At 29.5% G+C, this 15,254-nt stretch overlaps 1 protein-coding gene across 3 annotated transcripts; it reads right to left on the bottom strand.

Moving 5' to 3' along the window:
* Positions 1-9,995: 9,995 nt before the first annotated feature.
* Positions 9,996-12,453, bottom strand: LOC130677254 (uncharacterized). 3 transcript variants are annotated; one of them, XM_057483936.1, is made up of 2 exons: positions 10,584-12,453; positions 9,996-10,219 (listed from the first exon to the last, which is right to left on the bottom strand). In XM_057483936.1, the coding sequence occupies exons 1-2, from the start codon at positions 12,332-12,334 to the stop codon at positions 10,216-10,218; spliced, it is 1,755 nt and encodes a 584-aa protein (XP_057339919.1). In that variant the 5' UTR covers positions 12,335-12,453; the 3' UTR covers positions 9,996-10,215. The 3 variants fall into 3 exon arrangements, with proteins under 3 accessions (XP_057339919.1, XP_057339922.1, XP_057339920.1); XM_057483939.1 differs by having other exon boundaries at positions 9,996-10,794; positions 10,877-12,453; XM_057483937.1 differs by having other exon boundaries at positions 9,996-10,776; positions 10,877-12,453.
* Between the last annotated feature and the right edge of the window lie 2,801 nt (positions 12,454-15,254).

The following is a 15,254-nucleotide window of genomic DNA, read 5'->3' as shown; positions in this document are numbered from 1 at the left end:
GTTAGTTTGATCACGAAATGGGAATAAAACACAATTTATGACGAGTATAATGGTTTACATCTTGATATATCTTTCTCAAAATATTCCGTGTCATTCAAATTTAGTTGTTCTAAATTTATCTTGTTAGTTTGTTTTATCCTTTCTCATGGAATCTTTGATATGATGGAAATAAACAAAAATCAACGTATAAAAGAATATCTAATTCCAATCTAAATCCCCATTCTTTAATCACTTTGCTGTAACAATGCAATTTTTTACTATTTCTTTTCAAAAAAATTTTTCCATAATTTTATAAATATTTCATATTATTTTTTGATAAGTTACTAAAATCACCGCCAGATGGCGCACTGCGATTCTTTTTCTCACGAGTCGAAACTTATCATGAAGATATTTAATTCCCCAGGCAAACAATCTGCTGTATATTTTTTCATGAATTATTTACACTGTGATTAGTTTTATAAATTTTGTTGCTAAACAATCACAATTTATTTTATTTAATTATTTGATTTCATAATTGATTTAATAATGTCACCTTGCGACATACATAATTTTATAAATACTTGATAAAATACTCAAGTTTCCCGGTTGAGTTTTATGGAACTAGTGGCTTAATTTGATAATATCATATAATTGATGAAATATCTAAATTTTTACTAAACCTGCTGTCGAATTGATCGATTTCATTACTACTGGTCAATTGATGTCGAAGACTGTATAAGTAGTAATTCGGTTCTAGTGCAGTAATAGAATCTTCGAATTTTTTGTGACTCGAGTGTAAGATTCGTAGTAGGTCATCGTTTCTTTATAAATAACGTTCAAAATTCATGACAATATTTGTAGGTGCTATCAATCTATACCTGGCCAATTATATTGGTTTTGAACTGATGTCGTTGACTTTAAGTGAGACAAGAACTATCTTTTCATTATGTACTCGACAAAACTTCGACAATCATAATAATGTGTGAATCAAGTTAATGTTTCGTTATTATATTGTGAAGTTCCAGTCATTTGCTCATTTCAAATTTTAAGTAGTTGAAACTCCTTGTCTGCAATTAATTGCAAAAATTTAACTGAGGAATTATATATTGTTCTCAGATCTAATATCCTGATCAAAATAAACGATAAGAAGCTATTCATAAATTTTAATTTTTTCGAATCTAATCAAATTCTCATACGGTATTGAAAATTATTTGAAACGATTCAACATTTTTAAATTAAAAACTTTGAAATTACCGCTGCGATTATGAAGTTTTTCGTGCGATTCAAAATCTAAAACTTAAATACTGTAAATTTCACCATTGCTGTTAGAAAATTTTCAAAGTGATTCATAATTATGAATTTATAATACGATACGTAAAAGTTTGAATACGTTTAAATTTAGGATTACTTGAGAAATTTGGAGGTTTTTTCTGGAAAAGATACTGCGCAGATAAAAGTAAATTTAATTTTTCTATTAATTTCAGAAGTTAATTCATAAGTAACGTGTTATTTCCGACCTCCACCCGACTAGAATTTCTTCCTGATTTGCCTGAAGTACCATAAGGACCTTATCGGGTTAATATAAGGTTTGCCTTATTAGGGCAAACCTGACAAGTTTCTTGTCAGGACCTCATCAGGATATCCTTATTCAAAAAAAACGTTATTTGCCATCGGGTCAACCTGACAAGTTCCTGATCAGGACCTCGTCAGGATATCCTTATTCAAAAAAAACGTTATTTGCCATCGGGTCAACCTGACAAGTTCCTGATCAGGACCTTATCTGGATATCCTTATTCAAAAAAAAGTTATCCCATCCCTTTAAATCTTTCATTTACAGGCTAAAATTGAAAAAAAGTACAAAAGAATATTATATAAAAATCACGTCAATCATTGTAGCACAGATTTTTTATTTCTTCATCAGTTATTCTTTGACATCATTATGAATATTATATTTACACTTTCAAGATCACTTGTGTATGTTAGCCCAGTGGATAGCATCGAGGACTTTGAATCGAAAGGACGCAGGTTCGAGCCCAGCAGTTATCGGGATTTTTTCGTCAATAAAAAATATGTTTACTTCCTCTAATTAATGCTCTCAATACAATAGATACCATTCTCGATCGAATTAAAATTCTCTTATTTTATTTTTGCAATTTAATTTTTTTTTTTAAATAATTACTAATAAGGTAATCCTGATGAGGATTTGATGAGGATATCCTGGCAAGGACCTGATAAGGCAATCCTGATAAGGACGTGATGAGGATATCCTGGTGAGGTCCTGATAAGGCAATCCCGATAAGGACCTCATGGGTCTTAAGCGTTACATCCATATCAGGATCCTCGTCAGGATACCCTGATCGGGACCTTATTTGAAATAAGGTTAACCCGATAAGGACCTCGTCAGGCCCTTATGAAAAATTCTAGTCGGGCACTACATGGCAATTAGAATTGTTTTTTCTAATTGGACTTTATGTGGACTAATTGATCTTTTTTTGATTATACAGTAAATTTTTAAGCTGTTTTTGATCTGTTGTTTTAAAAAACAATGGCGTTACAGGCAGACAAAATTGAATTGATTCTTGAACTTTGGAAAATTTTAGTTCTGAAAATATGCAAGGACAAAATTAGATTTAATCATGAACTTGTAATATTTTTAATTATGGACAATATTTATAAAAAATATATCAATTACAGAATTGATTATGTTTTGGTTACTATTTATTTAGTGTCTTTTGCTTTAAAATGCCGGCAGTCAATGAAAGTTTGAAAGCTTTATTTTTTAGTTGTCTTGGCTGAATATTTATAGTACTGAATAAAGGTAATGAAATAACTCTTAAAATGTCAAGAAATTTTTCTTATTTACTGGATAAAATCGAAAAATATTTTGGCGTTAGAAGCGATCGAAATTTTTTTGACATCTTATTACAAGTGCGCATTAGCATGTGCTTCAAATATCAAGGAAATTGATACATCTACATTATTAATAATTATGATTATGATTATTGTGATTATTATCACATTGGTAAAAAGTCTTTTTTTTATCTAAAAGCGATTAAACACAGACTAAGAATGATAGTAAATAAAGTCTGTTTTGGTCCTTTAAAACAATTGAATACAGACCAATAATTATTACGAAAACGTCTGTTTTTAGTCCAAAAATGATTTAAAACGGACTAAACATCATACACGGAAAGAAATGTATGGTACTTATCGCCATACTCTTATTACAGTATTGCAGCAAGTACCATAAGTATGGCGTTATTCACCATACTGTATAGTACAGAAAATTTTGTGTAGCTTACATGTCTGTATAGCAGAATTGACCAGATAAGTATGGGCTTGAGGCCCATACTACATTGAAGAAACGGCAATGCCACTAGGGCATTCCGCAATAGATCTTTGTGCGGTAGTCAATACACTATCGGATTACTACCAATACCGCATAGATGTAGCTGCAGTACTTCGTCGATAAATAGATAAAAATATATTTATGTAAACAAGTGATCACAGGTTATATTAGGAAATAATTCTTATTTGAAAAAATTTATACTTTGATTTATAATTAATTTTTTTAATTTAAAAAAAAATGATCCCTCATACCTGAAACGTTAAATTTACTATAAAAAAAAGTGCATGTTAAAATATAAAAAATATTTATTCTTCATATAAAAGAAAATTCATATTAAAAATACATACCAAATATAGTTATGAATATATAAAAAAAACGTACAAAAAAAACGTACATTTTTTATATAAATTTTATATAATTTTTTTTCTAAGTTGTTGGTTACAGTAAAAATATAATTTTTATATATATTTTTTATATTTCCATAATTGTATTTTTTATATATTTGAAATATATTGTTTATGTAATTTTTTTCTATTTTTATATATGTATTTTTTTATATGTTCTAAGATATATTTTTAACACATTCAAAATACATTTAAAACATATAAAAAATATATGAAAATCAGCTAAAGGTTAGCAATTTAAAATATATTTTTAATACATCTTTTATATATATTTATATATTTTTTATGTATTTTTAATACATTTTTTTTATTTGAAAAATATATTTTTGTAATATTTTAACATATATTTTTTTTATAAATTTTTTTCATGGGAGTATAACCTATTTTTTGAATCAAATAAACTTCGGTAATACTACAATATTAGCATAAGTAATTTGACAATATTGAATAGCGTTATCTACCAGAAGCATTGTGGATACCGCCAAGCAGTATGAGCTTGACGCCCATACTGACATAGGCTCGTCCGCCATGACTATCGTGAATGTTACCATTCCCGTGATGGTCGAATCATCTATACTCACAATTTTTAAACGAATGAAAAAATCTTTGCTACCATACAGTATGGTAGAATCGACCATACAACATAGTGGTATCCGCGAAAAATTTCTTTCCGTGTACGTAAATCTCATACTGGCTTGGATAAGGAATAGTACAGGCAAAAATAGATTAAATTACTATATGAAATAAATGCGATTTATAAACTTAAATTAAAGAAAAATTATTTGAATTTTTCATTTATTTTAAACAAATCTAATTTTTTGACCCGGGTTGAATACAACAGATAAATATTATCTAAGTCATATTATGAATCGTCGGGGCTTTACTTTTACCTGATGTAATTTTATACTAATAATGGCCTGGAAAAATTGTATGACAATTCTTCAAAATTGCATAGAATTACATAAAATTTCATAGAATCTTATTGATAGTAATCATTTAAAAAAAAAAATAATTGCGGATGAATATTGTAATTAGATCTTTGATACTGAAATATTTTGTTTTTAATTTTTCTGTGATTTTATTATTTTTATTTTTATGTAAAGAAGAGTGAACGTCTCAAAGATTTCGAGTTATAATTTGAGTTATAGAATAAAATCTAAAAAAAAAAAATAGTAACAAAAATGACCACGAGGTGGCGCAGAAAGAATATCTTTCTCTTCTACGCAGACAAATATCAAAGTTGATAAAATCGCAAAGCCATGACCTAAATTATTATTTTCTATGTTTCTCAAAATTATTTTTTGAAAGTGAAATTTCCATTGAAAAAGTTATCAGAATTAATTACTTTGTAATTATTTTATTTTTATGGCCTTGCCGATATTTTATTGACTCTTTTGACATATTTTTGTCCAACGTTTTTCTTTCAGTATACCTATCGCATCTTCAGAATTAATTACGTTTACAAGTTTTTGTTTTAGCAAAGAATCTTCGAAGCTTAAAATTCAAAATTTTTATTACTAAATAACAATGAAATAAACTCATGCCAAAAGTTTGAGGATCAGAAACCTTTAAAAAATTTTTTAATGATTACTGCAAAGTCGTAACTTTGTATAAAATGATCGTATTGAGATTTTAGATTTTTATCTGGAATAGAGATTGAGTAAATTTTCTTTATTTTTTCTGCAGTAATTTCGAAAGCTTTACCTGCTGTTAGGACGTAAACGCATCACCTAGTCTTAAAAAAATCGTTGTATGGAGTTTTATTCTCAAGCTTATAAGTTCTTTATCTGTGGCAAAAAAAATTAGTTAAAATCTATCCGATAGGTGGCGCATAGACAAAACTTTTATCACGAGTACTAACTTATTATGAAGTTCATATATGTCGATTATTTTCCCATGAATTATCTGCATAATTGTAAGATCAAGGCTTCCAAAAACGATTTCGTGATTGAGCTTTCTCTTAAATATGTAATTCATTCGATAAATTTTCTATGAACGATTAATCGGCTTCTAGGTTTTATCACTATTTGTAGAAGTGCCCGAGTGTTCAATCGAAATTCGTATAATGTGAATAAATTGATTCTAACTAAATACGTTCAATATCTATTAATATTGTAATTTGGTGAACGATCTTTAATTTTGAAAATTAGGATATCATCGTCAAGATAGTTTAGAAAAAGTGAAAGCATGGAATCATCTTGTTAATTGACGGTTGATTGATTGCCGGCCGATTATGGATTTCAGTATTTATTCTGTAGCGCAAGCTCTGTAGCTCAAGTAAGATATTCATGAGCTGCACTCAAGATCGAGATTACATTGATCTTGTCTCGATATCGTCGCGACTTATGAAGACAAGACCAAGACGATACTATAAATTCAATATCGTGGCCCAGACCAAGACCATCGAAAATCTTGCAATATCTTGACAAGAACCAATACAATGTTATAACTGAAATTGCTTTGTCAAAACTTGGTATTTACACATAACTATAAGTCGACAGTTAATTTTAGTCTATTGACTTTTCTAAAATATTTCACTTTAAAGATCTTGACTAGACAAAACAAGACGGTATAATTAATTGACTAATTTTTGAGATCACTATGAGACTTTCATTTTGAGTTCGAGATCAAGACAAAATTGTTCCAATCTTGTCTTGTCTCGGCTCGAGTGCAGCCCGAAGCCAAAGTATAAAATAAATATCTCCCGAATGATTGTTGTGAGATTGTTTGGCATACATGAATTAATAGTTAAAAGTCGGAATAGTTGAGCCAGAAAATCGTCTAAAAACTTATGAATAAATAAATCCTTCAATGGGACAACCATTTGTCTGTACCCGAGACGAAAAATGAATTTAGTTCCGAAAATCGCCACTAGGTGTCGCATGCCCGAAATTTATTTCACTGGCAGATACTTAGAATATAATTTATATACTCAAGAAAAATATGTACAAATATTGACACTATTTACAATGACTAACTAATATAAGCATTTACATTTTGCGCTGTCGGAGGCACAAATCTTTAATTGTCGGAGTCTTTGTATCATGCCTATAATAAAGAGTCCCATCTTCATTTTGGGTAACTATAAATAACTGATTTTCAGCTTTTCTTGCCCTAAATCTTCTCCCCTTTTTTTGGCGGTAACGGACGAGCTTCCATTTCACCTATCAATGGTATATTTTTTTCGTAATCCTGAATCGACCTTAGACCAACGACTTGTCTCGGTTGATCTACTGTCAACTCAGGATTTGTGTTCTGATTGAAATTTAGAAATCCTCGTCGTCATAATCATAATGATTAAGATTCCGAGGGTAGTCAACACAGGTTTTGTTCTTGATAATTGGTGGAGGATCCATTTTGATGCCTAAAACCACCGTTTTGGAGGTTGACGGTTCGGCCCGGATTTATAATGGCTGGTGATCCTCGACCATTTTCTCAACACTTTCTGACGTATAAACCGGACTATCTCCGACATTCATCAGTTTTAACTTGGGCTCTTTTTTTCAAGCCGCCTTACTGCAGCCTGGGTCCCTGCCTCATTGGGTCCCTCACGGCTCTATAATTGCTGCCGCATTTTGTTTATGTGTTCTGACATTTTTTTTAATCGCTCACTAACAGTTGTGATGAACCGTGACTCGATCAACTTCTGTATCGTAAATAACAGATTAGCAGTTTTCAAGAAAAATATGCATCAAATTACTTTTATTTATCGACGTTTTTCTCGCTGAAAATGAACTTCGGGGATCTATTCTTGCAATTAAATAATAAAATTGTTCCAACTAATTAACATTTCACTAGTAGTTAGCTATTAACACTTTAAAAGTTGTGACGTAAGTTTTATTTTTTTATATTTTCCGAATCATTTTTAAATGTGCGCACAAATGCGTTACATAGAAGTATCGCAAGTATTTGTTTCAATTTCCAATTATGGCCATCGAGATATCCCCTGCGTCTTTGTGGAGAAATGACCAAAGATTGTAAACTTTTGTCCGAGGATCATAAAATAAATATTTTCTCATGTCTGTTTTAAGTTCGAATCCGAAGTTAATGATAAGCTTTTCTTTAAGCATAAGGATTTTTTGCTATCATCCGTGTTTGTCATTATTTTCTTATCAATACTGATTTGAAATTCAAAATTATGTATTTTATCTAAGAGGATTTTCAAACCAACTCTTTTGTTTTCAAAATGGGTATGACATCGTTTTGTCAATAATTATTGCCACTAAGTTTCCGTAAGTCATTTAGTGTAAAATTAAAACGTGAATCTTCCTTTCGTTATTGTCCCGCATGAAAAAAGGGTATATCCGGATTAATATGGGAATTTTGCCCCCCCCCCTCCCCCCGTGTAAAAAAAATTCGTTCCAAAAAGATTCCAAAAAAGTTCCGCATATGGAACTTCTAAACATGAGACAGATTAGAACTTCGAATGGAACTTTTTTGGAACGTTAGTAATTTTGATGGTAAAAAAAAAGTTGTTATGAGCGAATTTAGAGTAAAAAAAGAACGTTCTTGGAACTTTTTTGGAATTTTTTATGGACGTTTTTTTTTAGTTCTATAAAAAATACAAAAGTAGTGATTTTTGAACTATTTTGGAAGCTTCTGGAACGTCTTTATTCTACAAAAGATGCAAAAGAAGTGATTTTGAAAAGTTTTTGGAACGCCTTTTTTAGTCCATAAAAAGTCAAAAGTGGTAATTCCGGAACTTTTTTGGAATGTTTTTGGAACATCTACTTTAGTTCTATAGTAGGTTGTAAAGTAACGATTTTTGAACCATTTTTGACTGTTTATAGAACGTCCTTTTTAGCTTTCGAAAAAGTCCAAAAGTGGTGATTATGGAACTTTTTTTGGAATGTCCATTAAAAATTCCAAAAATTTCTAAGAACGTTCTTTTTTGACTCTAAATTCACTCATAAAAACTTTTTATTTATCATCAAAATGACTAACGTTCCAAAAAAGTTCCATTCGAAGTTCTAATCTGTCTCATGTTTAGAAGTTCCACATGCAGAACTTTTTTGGAATCTTTTTGGAACAAATTTTTTTTACACGGGCCATGGCTTTTTGGACTCATACTTAGGGGGTCGATTCGGTGTGGAATGAAAATAATTCACCTCAATTTTTAGCTCTTTGAATCAAACGGTATTCGATAATTTCACAAAAACCTGTTTTTTCGAAATTATTTTTATTTCTGCAGTAAAATTCAGAATTAATTAATGACAATTTTTTTCCTTATTCTTACGAGACCAAAACATGAAAAAATCATATGATCGTGATTCTCAAACGGAAATCAGATTTTTAACGGAGAAAAGAAAATTATAATTTTTTTTTTTTAGCCTTCTTGAAACATGTCACTCACTAAAACTCGTCGGAAAATGTTTTTAATACTCCTCTATACTCAGAAATTTTTTGAAATGGTGGAAGAACTATATAAAAATTAAAAACTCATTTTTTTCTTAAATTCTTGCTTTTAACACTTACATATTTTTTTTAGTACAAATAAATACGTATAAAATTTTTTTTTAACATAAATATATCTTCGCAAAAGACAGACATAAAGAATCAGTGGCCCAGAGTTATTAGAAAAGTTATTAATGATTCAAAGACACTTAAAAGTAATACTAATATTTTTTTCCAGACTATTGGGAAACATTTTAAATTTTGATACAGAAAAAAAAAAAATTATAATAAAAAAAAATTTCTATGTAATTATTCATATTAAAAAAAATCTAAGTTTATTCTTCGAAGAATCTAAATTTTAGTTTTCAAAGCTAATAATTTTTGGATCAATCGATTCAGCGATTTTCAATCTATTCCCGCATGGAAAAGCTATATATTGTTAAAAATATATAAAAAAATATATGGTGAATATGTGATAAATATATAGCGGCAAAAATATCTATATTGAAAAATATATGTTTTTTACATATATTGGATTATATATTTATCATAATATATTTACTTGTATATAATGTTTTGTATTTTTCTATATATATTATCTCATATATTGCTCAATATATTCTTGTCATATATGGATGGTATTTATATAATTTATAAGTATAATATAATAAACTTAATATATATATATCCATATATTTTGACTCATGTAATTAGTGGTATATGGTCTCTATATAATTGATTAAATATAAAAGAATTTATATGATTAAATATATGGTTCGCGATATATTGGAATTATATTTTTCCAATATATTAAAACTTATATTTTTCGCAATATATTGAAAATTTTATTTTTTAAGGGGTTAGGGGTACTCAGGGGTATGAAAAAATGATGATTTTCAATAATTTTTTTTTTGTAGTTAATTACTTTATTTGACAAAAATAAAAACATAGCTTTATTAGAACACGTTTCGATTTGACTTCACGAAAATTTCAAAAAAAAAAATTAATAATTCAAAAAGTTATCGCTGTTTTTGTAGAGCCCGTTCCTCCCGAAGTCCTTTGCGGTGATCATCATAAGTCCTTGGAGATTCATCTAAAATCAATCGGACAAGAAAAATTAGTTTTATTAATAGATAATCTTGTGCCTGATCGAAGCTTTTTTTTTTTTTTTCGAAATTAACAAAATGGCGGCCTCAGGAAATTTTTTTCAAATTTTCGAGAAAAAAACCGACAGTTTATTGTTAAAAAAAAATCGAAATTTTGAAAAAAAAAAAAAATCCTTCGATCAGGCACGAGTTTTTAATGTATTTCAAAAGTACAATAAATTTTATTGAAATCTACCGAGCAGTTTTTAAGTTACAGTGATCACCAGTTCAGAAAACATAGTTTTGAGAAAAACGCATTTAAAGTTTTGCTATGGATTTATGTCGAATTATAAGAATTATTTAATAACTTACACTGAGTCATCTATTCCTGGACCATATAATAGCTCTTCAGCCGACATAGCAGCTTCCAAAATATCGATTTGCTGGTGCCTACGTTGCAATCGACCTTCTCGGGTGTTATCATTAGCGCGCTTATCTGCTACTTTGATACGTGCAGCATCCATTCTTTCTGCATACCGATGAGAATTAGGCCCACAATTAAGTCCTAGTGTATTCATCAAGACTAATAATGAATTTATACCCTCATTAAATATACACATAGCAACGTATGCAGCTATTTGTACGATGGTAAAACTAGTATTTACCGTTTTTGGGCATATTTTCCATACTAGTTGGTTAAAGCTTTCATTATTATTCTGATTGAATCCACCTACACATCTTGAAAGTAAATTTTCATTACTAAGATCTTCGTATATAGGCTTGATAGCTTTTAAAACATCAGAAGGTAAAGGAGAATAATCGTGAGAAAAGGTATCAAGCTCTCCTCTTGCTTCAGCGCGCTGGTAAGAGCACCAAGATTCTTCGCCTTTTGGACACATATCATGATTCGGTTTTTCATCACTCGAGCCGTAGTGATAAAAGGTTGCCATTATAGCAGATTTCATATTTTCAATAGAATCACAATGCCGGCGTATTGCTAAACCATAGTACACAGTTAGTTTGTCTATTAATTTTCCTGTGAGCTTACCTCGACCACCAAGACCTTTTTGTTTACTCTTCAGCGTACGTAATCGACTCCCCATCCGCTTTTGGACATGCCCTATACATTCCTTTTTATTTACAGTTGTATTTTCGTAAGGATCTGATTTTATAATTCCTGAATAGGTCTTGGAGTCACCATCACCAATATAGTTGGCATACTTAACTCCATATTTAGTTTCAGAATACGAAAACATTTCGACCATCGCATCCACCTCCATTTTCCCAGAAGACCCTTGATGATTAGCAGAACACACATCTTCATGCGATTGATACCATTCCTCGAACTCAACAGTATTTGTTTTTTTTTTCCAATACTCACATAGCTTACAATATGCACTTTTAATGTTTATGTCAAGAATCTTTCCAGTAAAATAGCCAATTATAGAAGAAACTCCAAATGACGATGTATATCCCCGTTTTTGCCAGGTTCCATCTCCCGATACAGTTAGATGATTTATATCTTCATTTTCAGTTGTTGGCATTGCTTGCTTTTCTTCATTCACAGCTTTCGTCATGAAGGTTTCTGCGACGGCTTTACTACAATTCAAAATCTGTTTCAGTAAAATTGTATGCGTAGATTTATCTAAAAAAGACGGCATGTCCATCAGGCCGCAAAACTTGCACAATCCTTCGTATCCTATTCCTAGTATTCTCATTACAAAAATGAAACGTCTGTTTATTTCATAAGAATGCCCAACGAAAGAACAGGAAGGAATATATTCATTTCCACAGTTATTACATGCAACTACAATTTTGAATCCCAGCCCACGTGTACTTGCTGTTTGAAACACTACATTTCCATCACATTTTTTACATTTTATAAGAGCAGAAATTGCAGTGAATACCTGAATAAAATTTATTATTCGAAATTCAGTACTGCTGTCTTCAGGTACATCATCTTCAGTGTTTTGTTTTAATTTTTTAGAAGATGTACTCTGAATACTTTCATCACGTTCGGCTGTTTTCGGATTAAAAACATTCTTTCTTTTGACTGAACGCGACTTATTAATTTTTTCAGAACTCCGAAGTTCTCTTGAAACCTTTCTAGAATCACGTCCCATGGTTAATAATTTAATTCACTTGAGAAATAATTTATCACAAAACTATCGACTGATCAGTGCAACGACTACAGGTATACTGGCAACCAAAAATTATTTTTCAGTTCTTGTACTACCTACAAATTGTGAATATATGTAGAAGGATATATATATATATATATATATATATATATATATATATATATATATATATATATATATATATATATATATATATATATATATATATATATATATATATATATATATATATATAATTATAAATACATTAAAATGGGGAGATATTCATGACAATGAAACCCGAAAGGTCGGTTGCTTGCAGCTGTTTCTAGCTACCTGCTCTCGAATGCCACGTAGCACCCGAGCGTCCTTTGGTCATTGTTAAATAACTCGAAAAGAATTTGTCGGATTCACTTCAAATTTTCACACAATATTTTTAAAATATTATACTTTAAGAAAATGCAAAAAAAAAAAAATCGATTTTTTGAAAATTCTGACTACCCCTAACCCCTTAATATACTTTTTCCATTTCTACACAATTCCACAAAAAAAAAGTCAAATTTATTTTTTTTTCTCCTTCTTTTCATTGACCTTATATTTACTGGCAATAACCTAAGAAAAGTAAAAAAAGTGCCATATATTTTACAATATATTGGAAACCATATATTTTGCAATATATTGGAAAACATATATAAAAAATATAAAAAATACTATATATTAATTAATATACTACTTTCAATATAATAGATCAATATAAAAAAAAAATGTTAAAATATATATGTAAAACATACATAAAAACGTCATATATTGATGAATTTATTGGTAATATATTCTAGCAATATATTTTTTTTCAATATATTATCATATATTAATACGGCAAAAATCTAAATATGATTTTATATATTGTACAATATATCACATTATAATATTCATATATTCTATCATATATGTTTTCACATATAAAGTTTTTTCATGCGGTATTAGAAAAAAACATTTTTTTGAAATTTTTTCAACAGTGATATCTCGTGGCGAAATGATCCGATTGTGATTGTTAGGGTGGCATACAACGCGGTTAATTGAGTTTAATGCTGATTAGAATTCAAAATCTATCGATCAATTTTTCTCAAATGTGTTCAGAAAAAAACCCGGTTTTTACTGTTTTTTTCTCCAACGATATCTCTTAAACAAATTAATCGACTGAGATCGTTCTTGCAACATTTAAGGCGTTTTATTGAATTCCAGAGTTAATTACATTTCTTAATTGATTGATTTTGTTAATTTTGAGAAATTTCAAAAGACTCTTTTATCCTATTTCTCACTCATTTCTAAACCTATTCCATTGAATCATCTAAAATTAACAGAAATGGTGATGGCTAACAAATTCGTTCGGTTGCCGCCTTAACTATTCAAATCGGTTGATTAGTTAAAAAGTTATAGAGTGTTCTCTTCCACACACACACACACACACACACACACACGCACCCTCCCCCCACACACACACACGGAAAGACGCACTTACATACAAACACTCGATCATCATTTTGAAAATTGTCAGAATAGTTTTCTAGGATCTCAAAATGTCGATATTTGGTAAAAATTTTCCTCTCAAAAATCGAAGTGAAAACAATAACTTCCAAAATTTTTCAACAATCGTCGATTTTCATGGTTGAAAATTAAAAAATTTTCGAAAATTGATCTGATACCTTCAGTCAGTCCCCAACTCTATAATTATGAATCTCTGCTGTCAAAGTAAATCGTAGACTAAATTCCTTCTTGGATTGACTATTCAAGTGGTCGAGTAATTAATGAATAAATAATTATTTTTCTTACAAACAGAAATTTCTTCGAAAATTTTTTGTTCATAAGAAAAAACGTTCTCTCATGTTTTTTGTTTCCATTAGAAATTTATGAAATGCGTGTCGTTTTTCGTGATGATTTGGTGATTTTATTGTTAATTCCATAAGTTCGACAGATTTTTCCAAACGATAATTGCGAAATATTATTTTAATTCGACAAAAAACTTTTTTCTGAGGCTGAAAATTGATCAACAAATTTTTACTAAATATCAATATAAAATTTGCTTCTTTTTTTCAGAAAACTACGCAAAGTTTGCAATAAAAAAAATTTCTACTCAACTTCCGACTCTACTCGACTTTATCACTTGCAAGCCAATGAAAAAAATGTTTCCCACGTCATTCATAGATGGCGTCCGTGTTTTTTTTTTATCACAAGTAAACACTTGTTACAAAATTTATTTATTCTATGGAATCGAATGAATTCGTTTGCCGATGTATCATTTCCGAATCGAGTGTCTTTTTAATTTCCCTTTAATGGCCAAATTATTACTGTTTTATAAAAAAAAAAAAAACTTGAATATATATTTTCATACAAAATTTCCAATAGTTTTTCAAATCACCACTAGGTGGCAAAAATATTTTGTGTTTCTCATATAAGGAAATTCAGCAGAAATAAATATATTGCAATCACGTTATTTTTCTGTAGATAATTTATTCTCAAACGAATAAATTTTTATATTTTATTTGGAAAATCTTCAAGAATCTGGAGAACTTTTCGGACTATAGATATTTTCATTATTGAATTAATCTGTTCGTATGCGTCTCGAGTCTCAGTGATTTAGCTTAGGATGGGATCGCGACGGAAAATTCGTTACAAGCTGGTTATTGAATTTTCTTTAATTTTAAAATATCAGAAAATACAAAGGTTTAAATCTCGATAGATCTTTTTTCAAATATTCCATGTCATTCAAATTTTGTTGGTCTAAATTTATTCGACTTGATTGATTTCATTAATTCTCATCGAATCTTTAGTTTTGTTGCTAAAATTTGATGCTCAATAACTAGGCTCAATTTTAAAGGTGTGATAAAGTTGTTGACCCTCAAATTCTAACCTACTACAAACGAGG

This window comes from Microplitis mediator, chromosome 11 (genome assembly GCF_029852145.1).
Source record: "Microplitis mediator isolate UGA2020A chromosome 11, iyMicMedi2.1, whole genome shotgun sequence".
NCBI classification, from domain to species: Eukaryota; Metazoa; Arthropoda; class Insecta; order Hymenoptera; family Braconidae; genus Microplitis; species Microplitis mediator.
Note: the sequence above shows the minus strand (reverse complement) of the source record. Positions and strands in the feature narration are given on the sequence as shown.